General features: G+C 46.3%; 1 protein-coding gene across 5 annotated transcripts in view; it reads left to right on the forward strand.

Moving 5' to 3' along the window:
• The window catches only part of SLC4A11 (solute carrier family 4 member 11), a 98,377-nt gene that overhangs the window by 13,212 nt on the left and 61,725 nt on the right, over positions 1-23,440 (forward strand). For all 5 annotated transcript variants that reach the window (XM_039723821.1, XM_039723814.1, XM_039723805.1 and 2 more), the window contains exons 2-3: positions 4,557-4,607; positions 15,378-15,521. In XM_039723821.1, coding sequence (XP_039579755.1) covers positions 4,557-4,607; positions 15,378-15,521 — 195 coding nt within the window. The remainder of the gene's footprint in view (positions 1-4,556; positions 4,608-15,377; positions 15,522-23,440) is intronic.

Below are 23,440 nucleotides of genomic sequence, written 5' to 3' on the forward strand. Positions count from 1 at the left end.
GAATTTAATAATGGAGGATGGCATGGCAGGGGTTTGTTGTTAAATGTAAAAATGATAAGAATCTAAGAAATCAGGAAATATACCCACTGCTTGTCTGGTGCTTCCCATGGCAGATCAGCTGTTCCATCCCAGTCCTAAAGCTAAGCACCTTAAACAACAACAGCAACCCTGACTCTGCTCCCAGTTAAAAAAGAAATGTCATATCCAGGCTGGTGGAAGGTGTCCCTGCCCATGGCAGTGTTTTGGATGGTCTTTTAGCTCCAGGCTCAAATAATTCTGTGATTCTCTGATATTCCTCTGCCTTGCTGGCTCTTGGGGTCGCTGCTGTTGCCTCAGCTGAAAGGGTAATGGCTTAGCCATGAAATCTTCAGCTGTACCCTTGAGTCTAGAAAAAGCAGCTTTGCTTTCTCTTTTGCAGCACTTCAGCTCTTCACCTCTGAATTCAGCGCTTGGAAAGCTCAGAAATTTTCATTTTGAGAAAGGAAAGAAGTGGTAACACCATGTGCCTCTCCAATTTAGTCTCATCTAACAGGCATCCCTGCAGGGAATAACGTTGGGGTTGGCAGTAGGAGGTTATTTTCTGGAGTAAATTAATGTTTAGAAAAGAAGAGCACAGCTTAAATTATCAAAAGAGAGCTGCACCTTGTGCTTTTGAGCAGACAGTGGAAGGTGACACCTTGTTCTGCCTTTGGATAGGGAGAGCAATTGGAGAATCTGGTTGTCCTGGGAGGTGATGGGTGAGAAAGAGTCTGAAGAGAGGCAGGACCTCTCTGAGAAATACCAGAGGCACAGGAATGAGTTGTTGTGCTCCATGTTTGCTCCTTGGGGTAGTGCTTTCCAGCTTTCTCTTTAGAAGCATTCGTCTTGCTGAAATTTCTTTTCTTGGATTTTTTTTCTTTAATTGTTGGAGCCTTTGAGAGAAAACCTGAGTGACAGAACTGGCAGTGTGGGATTGGAGGATCTGAGGGTGTGCAGAGGGGGAACCCCTGAGCCCCTGCTCTTTTCAGGCTGGAGGAGGATTTATCCTTCGTGGAAACACTTCTGCAACTTCAGGCAAACACTGGAGCATTATCATGTTGATACCTAATGAATTTGGAGAGTTGTTCTCCTGCCCAGGCTTCCCTAAGCCCAGCAATTGCATCGATCACTGGCGGTGTTTCATAACTGGCCCTTGCTTGAAATCTTTTTAATTTCAGGAGTGGAGGTGAGGTGGGGAGAGGAAATGCAAGGTTGGTGTGTGCGTCAGGCAGTGGCTGCTGGAGCAGAGCAGGCTCAGCCTTGCTCTCAGCTCTGCTCAGCCTGAACCCAGCGCATCAAAACCCGGCCGAGGAGCCGAGACCTTGGATGTGAAATCGCCTGGAGAGGGGAGCAGGTGGAGCTGCTGATGTGTTTGTGTTTCTGGCTGCTCCTCAGCCTGCACTTCAGCACCAGCCAGCTGGCCTTGTCCTTAGGTAGCATCCCGCAGCATAAGGAATGCTTGCTGCTGCTTGGGGAATACGGGGAGAAAGGGACTGGGGCATAAGGAGATTAATTGGGCTGTCCCCGAGATCTGTCTGGTTTGTTCTGCTCAGTTCAAAACTTGGGGTTGTTCAACCTGGAGAAGAGGCGTCCTCTATCAGAGGACATGTTTCAAGGCATTTCCTCCTGATTTATCCAAAGCTGGGACAGGAGGTTCTAGGGTAAACTTAATGTGACATTTCAGTGCTTAAAGGGGGGCTTTAGAAAAGGTGGGGATAGACTTTTTAGAAAAGCTTCTTGGGATAAGACAAGGGGTGGTGGTTTTAAACGAAAAGAGATTTATATTAGACATAAGGAATAAATTTTTTGCAGGTTGCCCAGAGATTTGGTAGATGCCCCATCCCAGGAAATGTTCAAGATCAGGCATGCTGAGCAGCCTGATCTAGTTACAGATATCCCTTCCCGTGGCAGGAGTAGACCTTCAGAAATCCCTTCCAACCCAAATTATTGTATGAAAAAGTCAGGTGAATGTTGAATTCTGTAGTTCATCAGAGGTGCAGATGCTGTAGCCCTCAATTTACCCTTCCCACCTCCACTTGTGCTAATCCCTGACCTTTCAGCTGCTCCCATGGCTCCCTGCCTGTGTCTGGGCTTGTATAAACACCCATCACCTTTTACCTCCTGGGCACGCCAGGCACAGGTTCCTGATGTTAATGTGCCCCTTCCGTGGGGGATGTAAGAGCTTTTCCAAAGGCGCCAACAAGGCTGTTTGGAAGCCTGAATTGGGTTGGTGCTGTGGGACATCATTATGTTGGGAGAAGACAAATTACCAGGGCTGGGTTTTTGCCAGGACATAGTAGGGTGAACGCCTGATTTTTTTTAATTTTTTTTTCCCCAAACGTGCCATTGCATCTTTAATTACAAGGTTAAGACCTCTGTTTTATGACTCATCTGAAAAAACAGCACCTCCACCATAATTACCCGAGCATGTTGCCGGGGGACTGTGGCTCATTAGTGACTCAGAGGAGCCAGTGGCACCTAATGAAATGGCACTGCCTGCTGTAACACCCCAGCCTTGCCCTTTTCATGCCTGGTCCAAGCAGGGACCAAACCAGTGTCCTGTAAAGGTGTGATGCCAACCCAGGTGATGCTGCAGGTGGAAGGAATTTCTGAGGAAGAAACCAACCAAACCAATCATTAGACAGCATCAACCCGCAGAAATAGCTGTGTTCAGTTGAAGGAGAAGCAGTGGGTCTCATTTTGCCCAGTGAAGGATGAACATGTTGCTTCAGGCTCCCTCAGAAGCCATAAGAGGAGTGAGAAATGGATAAACCATCCTGCTGGGAATGTGGGTTCTTTGGGTAATCCGCCAGCCCAGGCGTATTTTGTTTGTTTCCCTGAAATACGTAAATGCAATCATTGCACAATAAGAGCCTCTTCAAAAACTTTCCTTTGATCATTAACATGCTAATCAGTCTGGATGGATCTTCTCCTTCCCTTCCAGGTGGAGGGAAACAATTGACTCGTGTAATGGGTGCCCCTTGGCCACAGTGCGGTGCCGTTTGTTCCTCCAGTCCATTGTTCTGGGATGAACTTTGGAACATTGTGTTTCTCCCTTGGACCAGACACTGGAATTGCCCTCTGGTTTATGTGCTGGCTCTTTTTTTTTTTTTTTTTCCATGGCAATCAGGGTATCCCTTCAGGAACCTGTCAGCACTGGAAGGTCTGAGTGGTGACAAGTGACAGGGCTGGGAGGTGCTGCCGTCAGTGGCAGGTGACTTTGCATCCGTCATGTGCACAAGGGCTCCCAGGGGACCAGCAGGAATTGTGAGCCCTGAAAACGTGGCACACTGTACAAGGGAATAAAGAGCCTGCAAGCTGGGAGCCAGAAGTTATGGGGCAGAGAAAGGGTCTTTGGGAAACAGTGTCATACCTCAAAGGAAAAGCAGGAAGCCTAATCTGTAGAACAATAAGGCAGGCAAAACCTCTTTCCTGGTTGGCCCAAATTCATCCCAGGCTTGCGTAGGTAATGTTTGATTAGCCTAATGAGCTGGGGAGAGACAGAGCAAACCTATTCCTCTTTCTGATTGCATTTTGGCTGGGAAGAAGTGTGTGAAGAGGCATCATCGAGTCCCAGGTTTCCAAGGGGCTGCTTGGGTGATTCTTGCTCAGGGCTTGAAATCAAGAGCTCTGTTATTGATGTAAAATGAGCCATGCACCTGTCCAGGGGAGCTGCTGCCTGTGCCCACGCAGGCTGAGCTGTCACTTTTTGTCAGCCTTCAGAGCAGCCAAGCTGGGTTTGGGCACCAGGCTTTGGTCACACCTGAGAGCAGGTGCTCCTGTGCTCTGTTATCACACCAGGAGATGTTCAGAAGCTTCTTTGCCAGCAGTGAATTGCAGAAGTGACTCAGTAGCAAACTCCTGTTCCCTGATAAATTCTGGGGATCCATCCCTGCTGCTGCTGTGTTGGTGGATTTGCTCTTGCTCAGCATCATTTCCCATTTGTGGCTTCCTCACCAGACCCTCTTGGTGCAGATGGTGTTGCTGCAGGACCCCAGCTCAGGAAGTGGGCCAAGGAATGCTGGAGGGTTCTGGGGCTTATCTTCAAGTGCCAAGCACTGTTTGGGGGATATCCTAATGATTAGAAGCAGCAGGATGGGAAGTGAATTCTCATTTTCATCAAAATTGAGGGGTTTTTTAAAATTAAACTGGTTCTTTTTATCTGAGCACAAGGTACAACCTGGGCTTCATTGTGGCTTGTATTTTTATAAAAACCTCTCAGATGTTTAGTTTGTATTTTTGCTGACATACTTACTCAGGTTTGGTAAATCCCTGAGGTGATCAGACTCGTCCTGATCTTCAGCCTTGCTGTTTTGTGGTCCCAGCCCAGGATGTCTCAGACTTTTTTTCAAGTAAGAAGCACACATGCCTGTGGCTACAAAGGAAAGTTCTGGTAAATACAATAACATCAGTAAGCAAAAAGTTAGATTTTACCACATTCAGGAAAATCTGATGCCTGCAGTATTTTGAGACTGGCTTTGTGCTGTGAAGACATTCAGCATCTTGATGATTCTCTTGTTTCATTTTTTTCTCTCCAGAGTCTCCACCAGCAGCGATGTCAAGAAATGGATACTTCTTTGAAGAGAGTGGCAAGTATTATTTGACTTTTTTGCACACACACCTTCTTGGAGGGAGAGCTGCACTGCAGGGGTATCTGCAAACCTGACATGGGTGATACACAATCCATTTAGCTGAAGTGTGATGTGAAAACAGTCTGGTGCCATGGTTGTGTAATCCAGTACTGGGAGCAGGCTCTGTGTTTTTAAATCCTGTAGATGTTTGAGATAGTCAGGCAGTAAATAATCAACTCCACATTGTCATCAGTGACTGTTCTGGGTGGCTCCTTGTTTTTCAAGTTCTTTTGTGATGTTTTCCTGTCCTACAGCCTGGCAGGTGTATCTGCTTGTCTTTTTCTGGAGTGGGGATCATGCGTGGGTGTTGGATCCCTTTGGAGACATCCTGCCAAGGAGCATCAAGCAAAAGTTGGATGGCTCTGGCAGACAGATCTTTTACTGCAAAGATTTTTTTTTTTCTTTGAAGCAAGATGAAATGGTGGCATTTGAAAACTTGGATCATCTGCCTCAACTTGGATCATCTGCCTCAAAGATGACTGAGATCTTGGAGATACTGTACTGATAAAGGAACAGCTGAAGTGCAGTGAAGTCCCATCTTCTCTGCTGATTTTGAAGAAATAGAATAATGGAATAATTTTGGTTGGAAAAGACCTTAAAGATAATCTTGTTCCAACTCCCTGCCCTGTATTTTCCCCCAAAACAGCAGGTATTTAGGGTATTAGGGAGAGATCTTCTGGAGAGTTCCAGCCTCTTCAGGAAGTAGTCCCTGAGGGCTTGGGGCTTCCTCCCCTTGGAAGTGCTGGAAATATTCAGAACTTCCAAATGGTGAGAAAAAAAGAGTAAAATTCTCAGGTTATTTAGGCCCTTAGATGCTTGTAGCTGTCACAGAGCTCATCTTTCTTGTTCCAGGGGGCCAAGCCTTAGGTTGACATCTGGAAGGGGAAGTTGAATGTCTGCCAGATATCAGCTGATCCAGCACCACTGGTGACAGCACTTCCTTTGGCACTGGCTCTTCCCTTCTCATACAAAGAACAAATTTTGGGGACTCAAAGGCCAAAACTGGAAGCCAGTCCTCTCATCTCTAGCCAGTGGTGTTCTCTGGAGGCTGGGTTGAGTTGCAGAAGGGCAGAAAATAATGCCTGACCTTCAGGGAGGTTTTCTGAGGGCATGTGGGACGTGAGGTTGGGGTAGCCCTGCTCCTTCCCTGCTTCCCACCTCGCTTGTGGGCTCCTGGGATGGGATGGGTGCTTTCCTGAGGACTGGGAATGTGAGAGGGTGACCCAGCTTGGGACCTGGGAGGGTGACTGAGCCCCCAGCATCTGCCTGAGAGCATTGTAAGGGCTTGGGGAGAAACGCCACTGGTTTTGGAAGCAGGACAGGCCCCTACTTCTTCCCAAACCTTCTGCCACAGCCCAGCTGACATCTTAGGTGGCTCTACATGTTCCCTTCCAGGATTCAGTCTTGCCTTCCTCAAACTGTCCTCACAAACAACAAAAAAAACCCCAAAAGCAGATATCTGAATGGTTTTTTTGTTGTTGTGGCACCTTCTGAGAGAGGCTTCTTCTTTTGTCGACTTGGTGCCATGGCAATGGGCATTTCGGCCCTGTTATTTGTGTTATTACTCATCTTCCTCCTTTGTCTTAAGGAGACAGCACCTTGGAACTGCCTCTGAGGGCTTTGAGAAGCTCGGTGGTGCTTTCCTGTTGTGCTTCTGTGTGGTTTGGGGAAGGAGAGGACGTTGCTCACGAGTTCCTCCTCGGCCCTCGTCGTGTTGTTAGTGATTGGAAATACACTGGATTTCTTGGTTATTTCACTCTCAGAGCTGCTGTCACTCTTACTCCTCATTACAAAGTGACCTTTTGGAAGAGTTCAGCTGCTGTGGAGTGATGAGTCACCTTCTGCTGCTTGATTGAGCCGAGGCCTTGGGGTGTATGGACGGCACATCCCGGAGCGTGCTGGTGCGAGCGCTCCCACCCCGCTGCGCTGCTTGGGTGATCTCCCTGCAGGAGTTCTGTGCTCTCACATTCTCAAAGCCTTCACCCCAAAACGTCATCGGGGCTGGAGGAAACCGCAGATAAAGATGTTACCTTTTCACAGGGTTTCAAAACAGCTTGTTTTGAAAGGGAGCTACGAAATCACCGAGCTGCTTCGTGGCGCCGCTTGTGGGGATCTGCCAGGCAAGAGATGCTCTTGCCCCACCTCTGAAGCAATAAAAATCCCCAATCCCCTAAATGCTGTGTTGGGAGAGGGCAAAGAAAAAAAGAAACCTCTTTAATTCTGTTTTTTGGACACTTTCCTCCCTTTTCTCAGCAGGGCAACATCTTTTGATATTCTTGTTCTGTGTAGAGTGGAGCTTTTTTCCTTATCTCCTCCTGGGATCTTGCATATACATATGGTTTTCTGTATTCTAAGTAATTAGGATGTTTTTGTTTCTCAGCATATCTGAGGCTCTCTTTGGAGCCTGGGTCTGTCTTTTGCCAGCTAACTTTTCTCTACCCTTCTTGTGTTCTCAGCAGTGTTAAAAGTTAAAACCTTTAAAATTTAAAACCTTTTAAATTTAAAATTTAAAAGTTGAAACCTTTAAAATTTAAAAAAAATGAAACCTCATTTTTGGTTGAAAGGACTGTAGCGAGCATGATCTTGGCTGCAGCACCAAAGCAGAGCTTTGGAAGAACCTCCTGGATGTTTACATCCATAAAAACTTCAAGTGTGTAGTAATTTGTAGCTCTGTTAATTACTGAGGAGCTGGGGAAAGCCCTGGAAGGATTTTCCAGTGAATTAATATGTGACTATTTAGGAAATTCAGAGGTTGTTATGGTCCCAACCATCTCCCAACCTAACTAGGTAAAAATCTGGAAAGTTCATCAAGAGATCAGCTTTGAGTTCAAGTTTTCCCTTTTTTCTGGCAGAACTTGAAAGCCACTTTTGTGGCTTTTAGTGCCTTGCATGAGGTAAATACTTAAAATGTAGATGGAAAAAAAAATCTGGTGAGGAGTTTGTTCTGTACAGGCAATATTAAGAGAAAAAAAAATGAAATAAGTTTGTGCCTGCCCAGTTGGACATTTCTGATTGTAGGTGGTGGCAGCAGATTTGATGACATCTGATGGCCACAGTCTGTTTTCAACCCATGTGTACTGTCAGTTTTAACAGTTGTCCTGTGCCATCTTGCTGATGAAAATCCATGTTTTTACTCATTTTTTGAGTCTCTGGAAGAAGCCTCTTGCACAAACAAACCTGGCAGGGCCTGCTGGTAATTGGTGTCCCCCTCCCTGCATGTTAAAGTCACTTAAATTTTCTGTAAGGTTGTTTTGACAAATGAGTTTTCTTTCTGGCAAATGTGAGTAATGAGATGATTGTGTAGCCCCAATCCAAAGCTGGGGATAATTGGAGTCCTGATAAAATGCAGCTCAGCAATCAGGGCTCAGAATTAACTCATCAAGCCCCTCATTGTCTCTTGTGAGCATCCTGCACCCTCCTCCTGGAGGCACTGGAATTACCTGCAAGTGATTAAATTCTGCCCAAATTGTGATGAGGTTTTTAACTGAGCCAAGAACTTTCCCTGATAAGACACAAACCCAGAAGTTTTCTGGTTCCTCTTGCAAAATCTGAGGGAAGGAATCCCGGTGCAGTGATGGGGATATCTGAATTGTTGCATTGTTTTAAAGCTGGCTCAACAGATCCTGCAGCATAATTTTTTTTTCTGGTCTTCCAGAGCAAATCCCTCACTGCTTGGTCTCCTCTGACTTATTAATTGGTTTTGCTGGCACAATAAATCACAGTTGTGTTGAAGGGCCCCAAGGCCCCAGTCTGGCTTGGGATGTTTGGATATATTTTATCTGCTTGTTTTTGTTTTTCACTTTGCAGTTCAGCTTGGTATGTGTTCTGGGGGAGTTTTCTTTCTTTTTTCTTCTTTTTTTTTTTTTTTTTTAATATTTGACTTTATCTATCTTGGAATTGTTTGCTGAAGTAGGAGATTAATTTAAATGTTTTTGTGAAAAAAGTCCTTTCACAATGGGTTTTTTCCCATGAGATGCCCAGTTTGCCAGCAGAAGATGAACTGCTGCTACCTGTGGGAGAGCATGAGGAGATGGCTCACAGGTCTCTTGCACATTTTTATTTCTGGAATTATCAGGAGGCCTTTAATAAAATAGTAAAAGGAGCAGGAACACCCCTGATTTCTGAGGGTTCTGCTGCAACACTGAAACCCCACATGCTCCTGTGCTCTGTAAAAACAAAACAAAAAACCCCAACAACACTCCACTGAATTACTTGGATTATTCACAACATTTCCTAGAAATCTGGCTGCAAAATACAATACTGGAATTAATTCAAAAGTGCCTGGGTGTTGTTTGTTTTGGGTTTTTTTTTTTTTTTTTTTTTTTTTTTTGGGGGGTTTTTTTTTTTTTTTTTTGCAGCAGATCAACTCTTGGAGTTCTGTTATGAATTATCACTGAAGTGGCAGGGGAAGTTTGATGTTTTCATCTGGCTCTTCATGACAAAAGGCTGGAGTAGGGTTGGGAAGATGCAGCTGAGGTTATGGTCAGCCAGTGCTGCAGGGGTCTGGGAGAGCTCTGCCCTTGGTGACTCACCTGCTCTGCACTTTCTACCTCTGGTTTGGATTTTTTTTTTGCTTTTCCAAGAGGAGGTTGTGGTTTAATCTGTGCTCTTGAGCTTAGGTAATGGATTGACATCATCGTAGCAGGTGGTCATTGCTCCAGAAAATCTGTATTTTATAAGGAGTGCTGGAGAGCCAAAAAGCTTCACCCCACACTTCCCTGGCTCTTAAGGTGCCTGTGGAAGGTCTGGCATTGGGGGATGCCTCTCTAAATCCCATTTACATGATCTGAAGATCTGCCTGTGCCAACCCAAATTATTTGGCTTAAACCTAGAGTGATTTATTTGAGTTGAGACCCTGAAGATCATCTCACCTCTGTCATGGGCAGGGACACCTTGCACTTGACCAGGGTGCTCCAAGCTCTGTCCAGCCTGGCCTTGGACACTTCCAGGGATGAGGCAACCACAACTTCTCTGTGACTCCTAATAAAGGAGTTTTTCTAATCAAGGTATTCAAGATAAGCTCTGGGTCCTCCTGGCTGATTAATTTTCTGCAGCAAACCCTCAGCAGTCCAACCATGAGGTCTGGGGACACCCCCACAGTGCCCCTGTGGCTGCCAGGGGTAAATAAATCTCCTGTGAGCCTTGCCAGGGACTCTCTCAGCTGTGAACCAGAGAAAAAACTGAAAATCCTAGCAAAGCATCCAGATTTATTTAATCATTGTGCCTCACAGTTTTAGCACGGTGGGAGACAGCTTTGGGTGCTGCTGGCTGGCTGCAGCTTTGCAGTTGTTTTTGTCTGTGAAATGCAGTAATTTGTTAGGAAGAAAGAGCTTTTTCATGACTCTTGTCAAGCAAAACAAACCCCAAACTTTGCAGTTTAACCTCAGCAGGGATGTGTAAAACTTTGGTGTGTATTTACCTGAAAAATGTGGTTATAGCAATGTAATTGCTCTCATTTTATCTGCCAAAAAAAAAAAAAAAAGAAAAGAGAATTATTTTGGTCATTATGCTGGAATCAGCCTGTGAGATGTGCCCACAAACTTGCTTTGGTTCATGTAGGAGTAGGATGTTGTTTAAACCCTTTTTTTCTGGACTGCTCTGGAGATTGAAGAACTGATAACACTTGCACAAAGTTCTTCCAGATCTCTCCTGAATCCTCCAGTTGCTCTCTCCCTGCCTGAGTTAACTGACTGGAAGGTTACCCAACCTATGGAGGCACCAGGAATCTGTGTTTTCTGTGCAGAGTGTCAAGGTCAGTTTGGAGGTGGATGCTCCTTTATTAACTGAGTTTCCTTTTGCACCCAGAGCTGGGGATTTGGGTGTTTTCCAAGTGGTGCAGTGAATCAGAGCCTGCAGGGAGCAAAGCAAACCCTCAGAGCTGAGAGCTCAGGTTAATTACAACTTCGTGCCTTTCTTGAAAATCAGTGTCTGTTCTTGGCTAGAGCAAGTTAAAAATCCACAAGGAGAAAAATTAGGTGAAGATGACTTTTTTTTTAACTCAATGCCAGTATTATCACCAGTTTTTAGGCCGAAATCTCTCTTGAGTTCCTTAATACTCTATTACAGCCAGGCACTGGGATGCTCAAAAGAGCCAGGCTGGATTTTAGGGTAATGCTCATGTCCCAGCTGATGCTCCTTTACCTTTAAAAGCTATTGAATATACATTATTATCATTGATTCCTTTGACCTTCTGTACTTGACCTGTAATTCCTCTGAGAAAATGGATGCAAAAATGGTTCTTGGGCTCTTCCAAAACAATTTGCTGCCTTCTGTGCCTAAAAACTCACTTGAGAAATCTGAAATGGCTTTTAACGTGACAAGCTGATAGTGCTGGATTGCCAATCATAGCTCAAAAAGCCTCTTTTAATGTAGTTTAAGGTTCCCAGCTTTCTGAGGAGAGTTTTTTGGAGGGGTGAAGAGGAGGAGATGCAATTCCATGATTCTGGAAGCCTGGGCTTGGATTTGACAGAGGGAATAGGCACTGCTGTAGATGAGAACAGTTTTCCAGGCTTGGAGAGGAGATTGCCTTGGAAATTGAGGGTAAAAATCAGTTGCTTCCAGAAAACTGCTCAGAGTTAGTGGCTTGTGCCTGCAGATGTTGGTTAAAGCTCCACAATTAGCTTGGTCACCTGAGACACCTCGAGAGGTTGTGCCTGGAATAATTCCCATCACCTGGGGTGTGAGAGGATGTTTTTAGTAATAAAGCTGCTTTTCTCCCAGGAAATTGAACTTGATTAAGGTGTTTGGCTTTCCTGGAGAAGCCTGCAGCCCTTGGGCTGGGAGTGCTGCTCCCACTTGAGCTTTTCCAGGGAATATATCTGACGTGGCTGAGGCTGAGCTTCCTGCTCACCCTGACTCTGCTGATTTTATTGCCCCAGGTGCAGCTGCCAGGTGCCACCAGAGCAGCAGTGGGACAACTCAATGCCACCACTGATGGCAGCAGCTGCAGTCACTGCTGCTCCCTACAGAGCCCTGGGCACTAAAACTCAGCTCCAAAGCAAAATAGCTGCAGGGCAGGCACCTTGTCAGAGCTGTGAGAGGGCTGAGAGCAGCAGGAGCTGGGAGATGAAGTGGAGCTGAGAATGTGAGGAAACAGAGAAGGCTGGGGATGGAATCATGGAATCATGGAAAGGTTTGGGTTGGAAGGGACCTTAAAGATCATCCATCACCCTCTTGCCATGGGCAGGAACAGCTTCCATTAAACCAGGTTGCTCCAAGCCCCATCCAGCCTGGATATTGGGATATTGGAGCATGGCAGGTCTGGGATGAGCTACGGAGGAAGGGCTGATGCTTTGGAGGGGAATCACCAGAGAAACCCTAATTATTCTTCTTTTTTCTTCCCAGCACCTGCATAAAATTGAGTTTATTTTCTAGTTATTCTGGTTTATTTTCATGTTGCATAGTGTGGGCTGAGGGAAGCCCTTGAGGTAAAGGAAGATTTAAGGTGAAAGCATCTGCTGCTTCTGGCTGCAGAGGGTGAGGAGGGGGTTTTGTTCCTGCAGCACTGAAGGATGCTGCTTGCTCTCCTTGGTCTCGTGCATTTGCCATGTTTTTCCATTTCTTTGCCATGAGATAAGTCCTGCAGGGTGGACTGAGAGGGATTATCTGACCACAGTGTGTTCTTCTTGGTGCAGGAGGGCTGCACTGATCTAAGCCAGCTTTAACTGTATTCCAGCTCCTCAGACAAACCTCTCTTTTCTCTCTTTTCTCTCTTTTCTCTCTTTTCTCTCTTTTCTCTCTTTTCTCTCTTTTCTCTCTTTTCTCTTTTTTCTCTCTTCTCTCTCTTTTCTCTCTTCTCTCTCTTCTCTCTCTTCTCTCTCTTCTCTCACTTCTTTCTCTTCTCTCAGTTCTCTCTTTTAGACCATATTTTGGACTGGAGTGGCACTTTCTGTGCTCAGAGCTCAGACTGGCCCTGTCACACAGCTCATGGCACTTCAGCCCAACTTGCAGTGATAAAGATAGGGGGAACACCAGTTTGGAGATCTTAAACTCTCCCCCAGGAAATCTGATGCTAATAAAAAGTGCCAAAACCTCTGCCCTCTGTCTCTGAAGAAGCTGCTCCTTGCAAAGCCTCTGAAGTGTTACTGGGACTTCCATATGGAAACTTGATTGGTATGTGCACAAATTCTACAACAGCCACATCAGATCCTGCTCTGAACTCCTGCAAAACACCCATCAAACTTCCAGAGGAGCTGAACAGCTTCTGCTGTCGCTTGTGGCATCTGCTGCCCTTCAAGCAGCGGGGGTGGCACTTGGTGAACATCAGGGAATGGAGAGGGAGCAGCTGCCAGGGCTGGAGGCAGGGCTGCAGCTCAGAGAGAAGGTGCATCTGCCACCACAGAGCCTGTGTCACCTCGAGGTCACCCTGCATTTGACAGGAGTGAATTGCTCATGGTTTCAAGCTCCTGGCAGATGAAACAGGCTGAAGGATTCCAAACAGGAGTGGTCTGAGGGCTGGAGGTGGTTCAGTGACAAAGCAGACACCTGTCTGGGAGTGCAGTTCCTGTCCAGCCCAGGTTGGGGATTATTTGCAAGCCGAGTGTTTTGTCCGTGCCTTGCCCAAGGGACACGAGGCTCGGCTGCCTTTTGTTCTGCTCTTTCCTCCCCTAAAGAGGGAGGAACAGAGGATGCTTCCCTTGCCAGAGTCCTCGCTGACCTCTGCCCAACCCTCTGATCCTGCTCCACCCTTGCCCTTCTTCCAGCTCCTGGGCTGCTTCTCTCCTGTCTCCAGCCCTCTTTGGTCTCCACCACTGCCACTCTCTTATCAAACCAGTTTCAGTGGCTGGGGAGGGGAATAAATAATTTTCCTTGCTTGGCTTTTCTCTATTTACCCATCTAAATTCCTTTAGGACAGGGAGGAAAAGCTCAGCCACGTTCTCAGAGCTGGGTGCTCAAACCATCCTTATGTGTCTCCCATCTGACCCATTGAGTGGGAAGGTTGGAGATGAAACTCAGAACTTCCCTGAGGCTGCAATTGTGGATGTGGTTGAGGTGGGAAAAGTCTTCCCCAGGCTGGTTTTTTTTTCCTTTGCAGGGCTGCCCAAACTCTCCTGGCACTGAGGGGAGTGTCAGCACTGTGAGTGCTCAGCTTTGAGGAGAGATTATTGTGTCCGTCATGCAATTTGGAGGAACCAAACCCCAACTTTGGGACTTAGTTTGGGATTGAGATGCTTCTGAGGGACTTTGTAGTACTTCTGATGGCATCAGGCACCTTGTCTGGCTAGTGTCCATCCCTGCCACATCTCCCAGCAGAGATTCCTAATCTGGTGGTGCCCTCAGCGTTCAGGTGTTTCCTGTACTTTCCTCACTTCACTTTTTTCTGTCTGGACAAGTTTCCATCATGCAGGGATGCAAACACCCTAAGCTCTGCCAGCAGCAGAGGGTGATATGCTCAGTGTGCTTTGCAGGATGGGGACAGCAGCACCCTGGATGCTTTTTGAAGCCTTCAGAACACTTCTGACAGGCCTTATTCACATTTATTTCTGTCAAGCTCTAAGGTGAAGGAGGCCGAGATCAGGAGGAGGGTTAATCTGAGGGGCTTTATCAGGTTTCCCACACCTTTGATAAGCAGTTTAGGATTCATCTGGAGGCTTGAAGATCCTGCAGCCCCTTTGCACCCTCTGAGCCCTCTGTGGGGGTGCTGAGCTCCATCAGCTCGTGGCAGGAAATGCTGCAGCCCCTGTCCTGTGTCACTGAGTTCCTGTTTGTGGCTTCACTCCTCTGGGTTTGTGTTTTGTGGTGGAGAACTGTTGGCTCGATCCCTCAGAGGCAGCATGTGCTGCTTTCAGCTGCTGCCTCCACATTTGCTTATACGAGGCTTTAAAAAAGCCATCAATATTTTAGTTTCCATTCAAGCCTCTGCCTTGAAGCTCCCCCTTTTCATTTCACTGTAATGCCTAGAGCCAGCTAATGAAATATCTCCCTCCTGCTTCAAATTAGGCATAAAAGACTTGTTAGAAGATGAGGAGAAGCTGCTGAATAATCCTGGTAATGTAAAAATCGACATTCTATAATGTCCCTAATTCTCCTAATTAAACATGATACATGAGTGTGCTACAAGAGTCCTCCAGCTGCTCCCTAATGAGATGTTGCAGGGACCACTTTGCTGTTGGATGAGGCTGGGTTAAACTCTAATTAAAGCCTTGCAAAAGGCTAAGGAGTTGTCTGGTGTAATTAAGAAACTTGTCTCACATTCTCAGTGCTGCCACCCCCAGTGACCCTGTTCCTCTGCCCCGTGGGGAACTGTGGGTCTCTCTGTCCATATCAGGTGTCTCCTTGGGAACTTCTTTTATTTATTTTTTTTTAAATTTTTCCACCTGTAGTTTCAAATTGCCGCGTCGCAAAGCAGCAGCGTGGCCTTGGCTTGGTCAGGGTGTTGAGCTCGGGGTGGGTTGGGGCGCAACTCTTGTTTTTGGTGGCGTTTTTATGCAGCCTTTTCACCCTGTGGTGGCTTTTACCTGAAGGCGAGCAGGGTGTTGTGGCCGGGCCTTGCTGCCCACACCGTTGGCATGAGGGAAGAGCCCCTGAGGCCACCCCAAAACGTGCTGGGGGCAATTCCTTGAACGCTGCGGGCCTCATGTGGCCTCAGAGCGGCCCCTCACAAGGCCCCGGCGATGGCAGAGAGCTCCTCAGCCTTGGAGTCGGACTGGGAGTCCACGGACATTTCCTTGGTGCCAACGAGGGGCCGGGGGAGCCTGCCGTCTTATGACACCCCCATCTCGTTGTCAGGGTACCTCAAGTGCGACACGGACGATGCCAAGGAGGAAGGGGTGAGCGAGGAGCTCTTCGACGGCGTCAACTCCACCATCGTGTCCGGGGACAGCATCCGCTTCTTCGTCAACGTCAACCTCGAGGCCCCTCCCAGCACCACTGGTGAGTGGCCCCAGAAAAACAGGGATGGGAAAGGGGGGTTGTTCCCTGGTGGTGGGATTTCATGGGATCACAGTGGGTTGGGTTGGAAGAGATCCTAAATGTCATTTATTTAAGGGTGGGGACGCCTTTCACTAGGCCAGGTTACTCCAGGCCTCGTCCAACCCATCCTTGAACCTTTGCTTCTGGCACTGTGTTTTAATATCCTCGGTACTGATAAATGATGAGGGAGGAAAATAGCCAAGCTCTACACCAAAAACTTCTGTCATTTTCTTTATTTCATTTCATACGCGATTTTTAACTTTTTTCTTCTGCACAAAATCAAACAAAATCCCATTTGCTTAACTTCCTGTAAAAACCAGTGCTGGTGCTTAGTGAATCCTTTGAAAAGTAAAGCTGAAAGAGGAAGGGAATACACATCTAAACTGAGATCCTATTTAGTGCCAAACCAGGTCTAAGAAACAGAGGTTTTAGGAAAATGCCAAGCCAGGTCTAAGAAACACGGATTTTAGGAAAAGACAGAAATCAAGTCATACAGCTAAAGAGGTTTATTTTGTGGCTGGTGGCTGTGACAATCTTGCTTAGCTGTAGCAACCGTTTTATTTTTCTAGAAAATGTTTTCAGTTTTATTAAGATAAGTAGTTCTGAATTAGACAAAACTTAACCTTCTTTATTCCCTGGAAGTGTTCAAGGCCAGGTTGGACAGGGCTTGGAGCAACCTGGTCTGGTAGAAGGTGTCCCTGCCCATGGAAGGGGGTCTGGAACTGGATTATCTTTAAGGTCCTTTCCCACCCAATTTGTGAAAGCTGGGTTTTGTGGGATGTGCCTGGGAAAACATCTCTGGGACACAGCAGCCTGGATTTGTCCCAGCAGCTGGACCTTGCCTATATGGGCTACTTTGGAGGTTAAATGCACAGGCTCTGGATTATTCTTGGTGTCACAGTGTCAGAGAGTCCTTTAAGTTTGTTAAAAGTTATTTTTAGGTTACGTGCAAATCCCAGTTGATCTGCAGTGAGCAGTTACTGGGAATGGTGATGCAGATTAGGCATGGCCTGGACCCCTGTTTGGCTATCTTGGAGTCTGCTTTTTTGACTCTGAGCAATGACTTGAACTTAGGAATAATATCCAGCAATTTCCAAGCCTGCAATTTTACAAATGCCATCTTAATTGAAAGATTTAAGGGAACTGTGCTCTGCTATGACAAGTCAGGACTTAATGCCGTGGGGTGCATTGTTTGGGGATGAGGAATGCAAGTGCTGTGGATTCACTTTCCTTGTGTGTCCTCCTGGGCTTTTTTTTTTTGTTTTCCATTCAAAACAGGACAAAAAAGGCTTCTTTATTTCCCTGAAGCACTGCTGTTTGTGCTGGTGCTATTAGTTTTATTCTTTTTTTTTTTTCAGCTGAGATTATTAAAATGTTTAAGGAAAAATGGATTTCTGGTGTGCTGGGGTCCTGTTTCAAATGGAAGTCTGGACATTTTTAAAATAAGCTTCAGGCAGAGCAAAAGCCCAAACTTTCAATAAGGGCATATGTGAAAAAAGAGATTTTTTTTTTCCCCCCCATTACAACATCAAAGTGATCCAGGTAGCCAAAATCCTACCTTTTCACTGTTAGGAAAAGAATTAATCAGAGTCCAGGTGTAGGAGTCATCTGGGCTATCAGTTCCTTTACAGAGATGGTTTTACTGGAATTTCTGCCAGTCTGGGTTTTATACACATCAAATCAGTCTGTGGCTGCCCAGGGCACAGCTAAAATTCCTGGAGGGGTGACTTTTTGGGTGGCTGAGATGAGCCCCTTAAGCTCCTCCAACAAAAATACCCTGAACTTCTGAAAAAAATACCCAGTTCCCAAACTGAGGTTTAATTATGCCAGAGCCAAGGTGTGTGTGGGAGTGAATTGTTCCCTGCACAGAAATTCCCTTCCATCACTGCCACTCTTTAGAAGCTTTGGGAGGTTTGTTTTTATACTCAGGTTTTGATTTCCTAGAACAAACTAGAGCTGAAACTTTGCATGGATTGTCCAGAGCGAGACAAGCTGGAAAGGAGGGGGAAATAAAAGTAGGGTTTCTCCAGGCAATGCCAGAAACCCCAACAGCTCATTTCCTACCCCTGGGGAGCTGGTGCACCAGGATCCTACAAAATCCTCTGCTGCTCTGAAAACACTGAGGAAAATCAAGCATGGGAGTGGAATCTTTGCATCCTCATGTAATTTTCCTGTGTTCTCTAAGCTGGGTGAAATGCTTGAGTGAAAATGTGCTCTCTTGGCTGGATGTGGTGCCCAAACTCTCTCCTGCTGGAGACTTTTTTGGGTCAGCTGCTGTGAGGTTGCTGCCCACCTTAAAATAGGGCTAAAAGATAAAAAATTCCCATTTAGGGAGGGGATGAGTTGGAGCCCTGGGATGCAGGTGCTGGCAGGCAGTGAAGGTGGAATTACAGATGCAGTGACAGCTCTGCTTCATCCTGTTGAGCTGTTCCTCTCTGTGTGATGTGTGTGCAGCTCTCCATGAGCATAATTGGATGCTCTCCACTGCAATTCTGTTTTAAAAAGATCGCTGTGTGGGATTAAGCTTTGAGCCAACAAAACACAGCACGACCCATAAAACTCCAGCAAATGACCATTGACATAAAATATTGGGCTTTGTGCACAGGTGTGTGTAAAACAGGATGGCTTGAAGAAATCTGGGGTTTAAGGTATGGCCTGTCTTATTTTTAATTAATACTGGCTGCCTTTGCAGGGTGTACTTAGCCCAAAGCAGTGCAGATGCCTCAGCACTAAAATGCTGCTCACTGGTGACATTTGGGTCATTTCTCCTGGGTGTTTCAGTGCTTCCTTGCGTTAACTGATGGAAGTTTTTTTAAATTCTTTTCTGCTTTTCATCCTTGTAACTTGGATTTTGGTGGCAACATTTGTTTTCAGCAAATGTTCATAGCTCTAACAGGAAGGTGGGTGTTTATCTGAAGCTGGAGGCTTTTGGACCTGGGATCTGCATTTTTGGGGGAAGATCAGGGTGGTTTTTAGGCTGAGGCTTTTTCTGAAGTCACAATAAATGTTTGCAAGTAAAATCACAGGATTGTTTGGGTGGGAAGTGACCTTTAAAGGTCATCTAGTCCAACCCCCCTGCAGTAAGCAGGAATGTTTTCCACTACACCAGTTTGCTCCAAGCCCCATCCAACCTGGCCTTGAACACTTCCAGAGATCCAGGGGCAGCCACAGCTTCTCTGGGCAACTGGGCCTTACCACCCTCATTGCAGAAAAATTTCTTTTTCAAGTCTAAATGTCCTCTCTGTCAGTGGGAAACCATTTCCCTGTTGTCCTGGCACTCCAGGCTTCTGTCCAGGAAAGCTGCTTTATCTGCAGCACACCTGGAATTAAATCCCTGCATATAAATACAGCAGTTTGGTTTAGGCTGGGCCTTAAATTTAATGGACAGGTTATGCAAGTGAGTGTTGGGAATATGTGGGGGCACATCCTTGCCATCAGTCGCAGCGTTCTTATCTCCTTGGCAGCTCCCTTAAATCAGCCAGGCACATATTTTCATCATTTGGATCTTGGGTTTTTTTCAGTTTTCGGTTTTAAAGCCATCATTTGGATCTTGTTCTTGTAATTTAGGCTTTTAAAACAGTTCTTTGGATGTTGTTTTTGTAGTTTGAGGCTCTGAAACAATTCACCTTCTCCTTACCCACATTGCAAGAAATTTTGCACAGTATTTCCTTAAATTTAGGCACAATTCTTCAAGGATTTGTGGAGCTGTAGCTGCCGAATTTTTCCCACTTGCAGCTGATGCTCAGACTGGTGATTTTAGAGGTGCCTCCAGCAGTTTTGGGGAGAGCAAGGCAAACTCCTGCCAGCAGTGAAAAGCCAATTGGAAAGCAGGATGTGGCTCTGCCGGGGTGTGGGGGGGAAGCAGCGGAACACGAATTACGCTTCAGGAGAAATTAAAGGCTGTTCCACCCTGCTCACAATTGATCATTCCTAGATACAGAGAATCAACAGTTTCCTGTGGCCCGCTCCAGAGGCACACACGTGCACGCCCGCCGCCACAAAACATTGCATCCAAGTCCTGGCCCAGCCCCTGCCCAGATGACTTTTTTCTTCAAGGGGACGAGGAGAAAAGCTGGATGCTGGCGCCAAGGATATTCCAGGGAGAGTAGCGTCCAGAGACAAGTGGTCTGGGCTTGAATGGGTATCACTCTGCACACAATAGTCACATTTCCTCACATTAATACCAAGGTCCTTTTTATGTCTCGAGGCACAATGCTGACCCACGCGTTCCATCTGATAACTCCTGTTTTAGCAGTTTGATGTCAGAGTGGGATGTTGGGCTCCCGAGGCTTCCTACCCTCTAATGGAAAGTGGATATAGCGATTGTGTGCTGGGGAGGGGACGGCCCCCCTCCGAATTTCCTGACCAGGGTGTTTTCAAAGCGCTGCTTAGGAAGCCGAGGGAGGTGTGGGGGGAGCACGGGTGCTTCTGCACGGAGACAGCAGCCTCCCTTCTCCGTGCTTCACCTTGGGGCTTTGGGGCAGCTAAATCCCCCCCTGTGGGATTTAGAGTGCATGAAAAAAAATGCACATTTTTCCCCTGCTGCAGATTGATTGACAGAACTTACTACAGGTGAAATATTAGTGAAATATTTTGCATGAAATATTTGGCTTTTATAGCACATGGGTGTGACAAGTGACACCTTGCCCCTAACCAGTCTCTGTGCTGTCCCCTCTCTTCCCAGTTCCCCACCCAGGAGTGTGAGGGATGGTTCTCCACCTGCCCTACTTTTTTTGCTGTTCCACAATCCTTATTCCCGTCTGCCTTTGGCCTGGGGATTTTTGGGATGAACCCAGCAGACTTCAGGCTCTTTGCCTCAGCTCAGCCCATCACCTGTTGTGGGAATGTGGGATAATGAAGGCACAGTTATTTATCCAACAATATTTAACCAAAATTACTCAAATCTGATGGTGATTAGTCCAGGTTCAAGACAGCAAAGCAAAGAATCCCTCTGAGATCCTGTCTGTGCAATCCCTCACTGCCAGCAGTGTGTTAGAGGTGTCACCACTGCTCCTGACAAACTCCTGTCATGCCATGTGGTGACGGGGTTTTATTTAAATATTTTTAAGGCAGATTTGAAAAGCAGAGCAGTTTTTTGCCTGCTCGCAGTGTGGTTTGACACAAGTGGCTGAGTCTCAGATTTGGGCAGACCCCTGAAAAAACAAAGATAAAATAGATTTTTTTTTAGTAATAAGCCCTCAAAACCTTAAATGCTTCCACTCACACCAGGTCCTTGATATTTTTCAGGGAAAAACATGGAAGTGCTAATACAGTATTCTGCTCAGATTTGTTTTACTGTGCCTATATATATTTACTGTGAAGATGCACTGGGGAGTGTTTGTAGATCTAAAGAAATATGCACAGCCAAAAAAGCTCTTTTTCTCTAATTTCCACTCCTTTTATCTCAAAATAAAATACTGTCTTAAGATGCTGCAGGCATCCAGTGGTGGCTTTGCTCCAAAGGCTTTTGGATCTTCTCAGGTGTTAAGAGCAGCACTGGGGACCTGGATGAGGAAAAGGTTGGAAAGAGATCCTGGGTGAAAGGAGATCTCTTAAGGCAAAGGGTGAAAAGCCTTAAACTTTGGTATTTGACTTTCAGGGGTTTGTTTTCAGGCTTGCATGGCAGATGTTGTTACCTAAGCAGGGGGTGGAGGGGAAGCAAGGAGGGGATTTTGTTTCTCTGGGTTGCTCTCAGGGATATTATTAGGGCAGCTGGTATGAAATGGAGCAAATAAACTTCCTCGTTTGTGTTGAAGTTGGACTGGGCCTGTTTGGAGAATAAAAAAGAGAGACGCGGTCCTGAGTGTGCCACGAGCTCTGATGGTGACAATTCCTTGGTGTTGTCAGGACTGAACTCTCTGGGAGTCGCTCGTGGCGTTCCCAGTGTCACTCCGTGCCTGTGTGCACGCATCCCAGAAACTCGGGATGCGCGTGGCGCCTTGATGTGCCTGCCAGGGGATGTCGGGGATGCGTTGCTGACTTTTTGGCTTTTCCCCTGGGCAGGACCTGGAGCAGAGCCCAACAGATAAGCTCAGCCACCCCTGGCAGCTCTCCCTCAGCTGTGTGTGAGGACACACAATAATGCCCCTTGCTTGCTTGCTTGCTTGCCTAAAATAGGCTTTTGCTGCCTGCTCTGTCCAGCAAGGAGGGCCACAAAAATAGACGTGAAAATTTCACGTGGTCCTGACCTCCTTGCAGACTTTCATTGTGCTTAACTGTGATGTTCAGGTGTGAAATCTCAAATTACTGAGATTTTCAAGTTACTGCTCTTGGTAGTAAGACCTGGCTGAGGAGATTGATGGGGAGTTTCTTGTAGGGTGAATCCAGGGTTTTCTGTATCCAGGTTGTCTCCCTGAAGGGCTCCTCTGTGGAGGTGCAAGGGCCAAGGTTGTTGACTCCTTTTATGCCCTCCTTGGCTGGAGGGAGGCAGGGATGATGCTGTGGAGGAGAAGAAAATGAGTGGCAGGCTGGTGGTGGTTGAACTTGAGCTTTGGATGTGTCATGGGCAGCCTCCTGCAGGGTTTGATCCTACATTGCCCAGCAGGAAATAAATGGATATTTATTGTGAGCAAGGCAGAAGAGCACTTGAGAAGTCTCTGTGTATTTTTCCCTTCCCTTTGTCATGTTCCAGTGGATTTGCTGCTATCTCTGAGTGATTTTGTAGCACTCCAGTGAGCATTTAAGGTACCAGCCCAGAGCTGGGATGCCTGTATCCGTCCATCTCCCTGCCTGGATTAAATCCGAACCGTGTGTTGTTGGGATGAATGATGGATGAGGCTCTGGGCTTCCCAAAACACCACCTCCATACCCAGAACAGTTTTTTTGAGAAGTTTGGAAGATCCTGCTCCAACAGATGCAATGAGATGTTTTTGCTTGTGTTGATAAAGCAGCACTTGGTGCTCCTCCAGCTGGGTACGTGAGAGAGCTGTCAGCAAAGATTGATACACCTTGAAAATGATAAGAGGAACCAAGAGTTGCTGCCTGATAAAAGCACAACGAGAATTTCTGTTCCATTTCCATGTATCCATGAGGACAGGCTGCAGCTCTCTCTTCAGCATGTGCCTGCTATTGTTCAGGATTGTGGGTGCTTTTTGTCTCTCCAGAACTATTTCTTGCAAAAGCAGATAAACCAAAACATGTTTCCTCCTCAATGAATATTTATGGGCTTCCAAATCTTCCCGCATACTTCTGCATGTGTAATTAGGCTGGAAGTTGGGTAAGTGAGCATTGGAGAACTACAGATGTGAAGAGCCTGGGGAAAATGCTTGATGTTTCTGGTTTATTTGGGTGCTTGCTTTTTAATAATGAATTGCACTTTTTAGATGAAACAGCTTGTGTTTTCCAAAAAGCGCATCAAAAGCAGGAATAATTGGGGCTGTTGCAGCAGCAGACTTGTCTGGTTAAGTGATGCTTTTAATCACATGTGCAGCATCCAAGTGAAATTTGGGAGAAGTTAGGTGATGTAACCAAAGCTTCTGAACCACCTCATTTTGTTTAGGGGGAGATGAAGTCAGTCCTTTCCCTCTTTTCTAAAGCTCTGCTCCCACTTCAAGTTGGAGCCTTTGAACCCTGTTGAGGGCAAAACTCAAATTTCTGTTTGATCAGCAGTGATTTTGTTTAAAGCAGCTTTCTGCATGCAAAAGATAATTGGGGTTTTTTTGGAGTTCTGGAGTTTTAATGTGAGTTGCACCCTCAGATTACTTTTTGGAGAGCAGCAGGGCTTGGCTTGAAGGTGCACGGCCAAGTCATGGGATTGCAACAGGTCTTACAGGTTAGGATTTGGAATTAGAGATCTGGAAAGGAAGCAAACCCCTCATCTGAATAACTGTAACTCCTTGTTACATCTCTGTAGTTTTCCACAGCTTGGCCTCTGGAAAAGT

This window comes from Passer montanus, unplaced genomic scaffold, assembly GCF_014805655.1.
Source record: "Passer montanus isolate IOZ18808 unplaced genomic scaffold, ASM1480565v1 scaffold109, whole genome shotgun sequence".
NCBI lineage: Eukaryota > Metazoa > Chordata > Aves > Passeriformes > Passeridae > Passer > Passer montanus.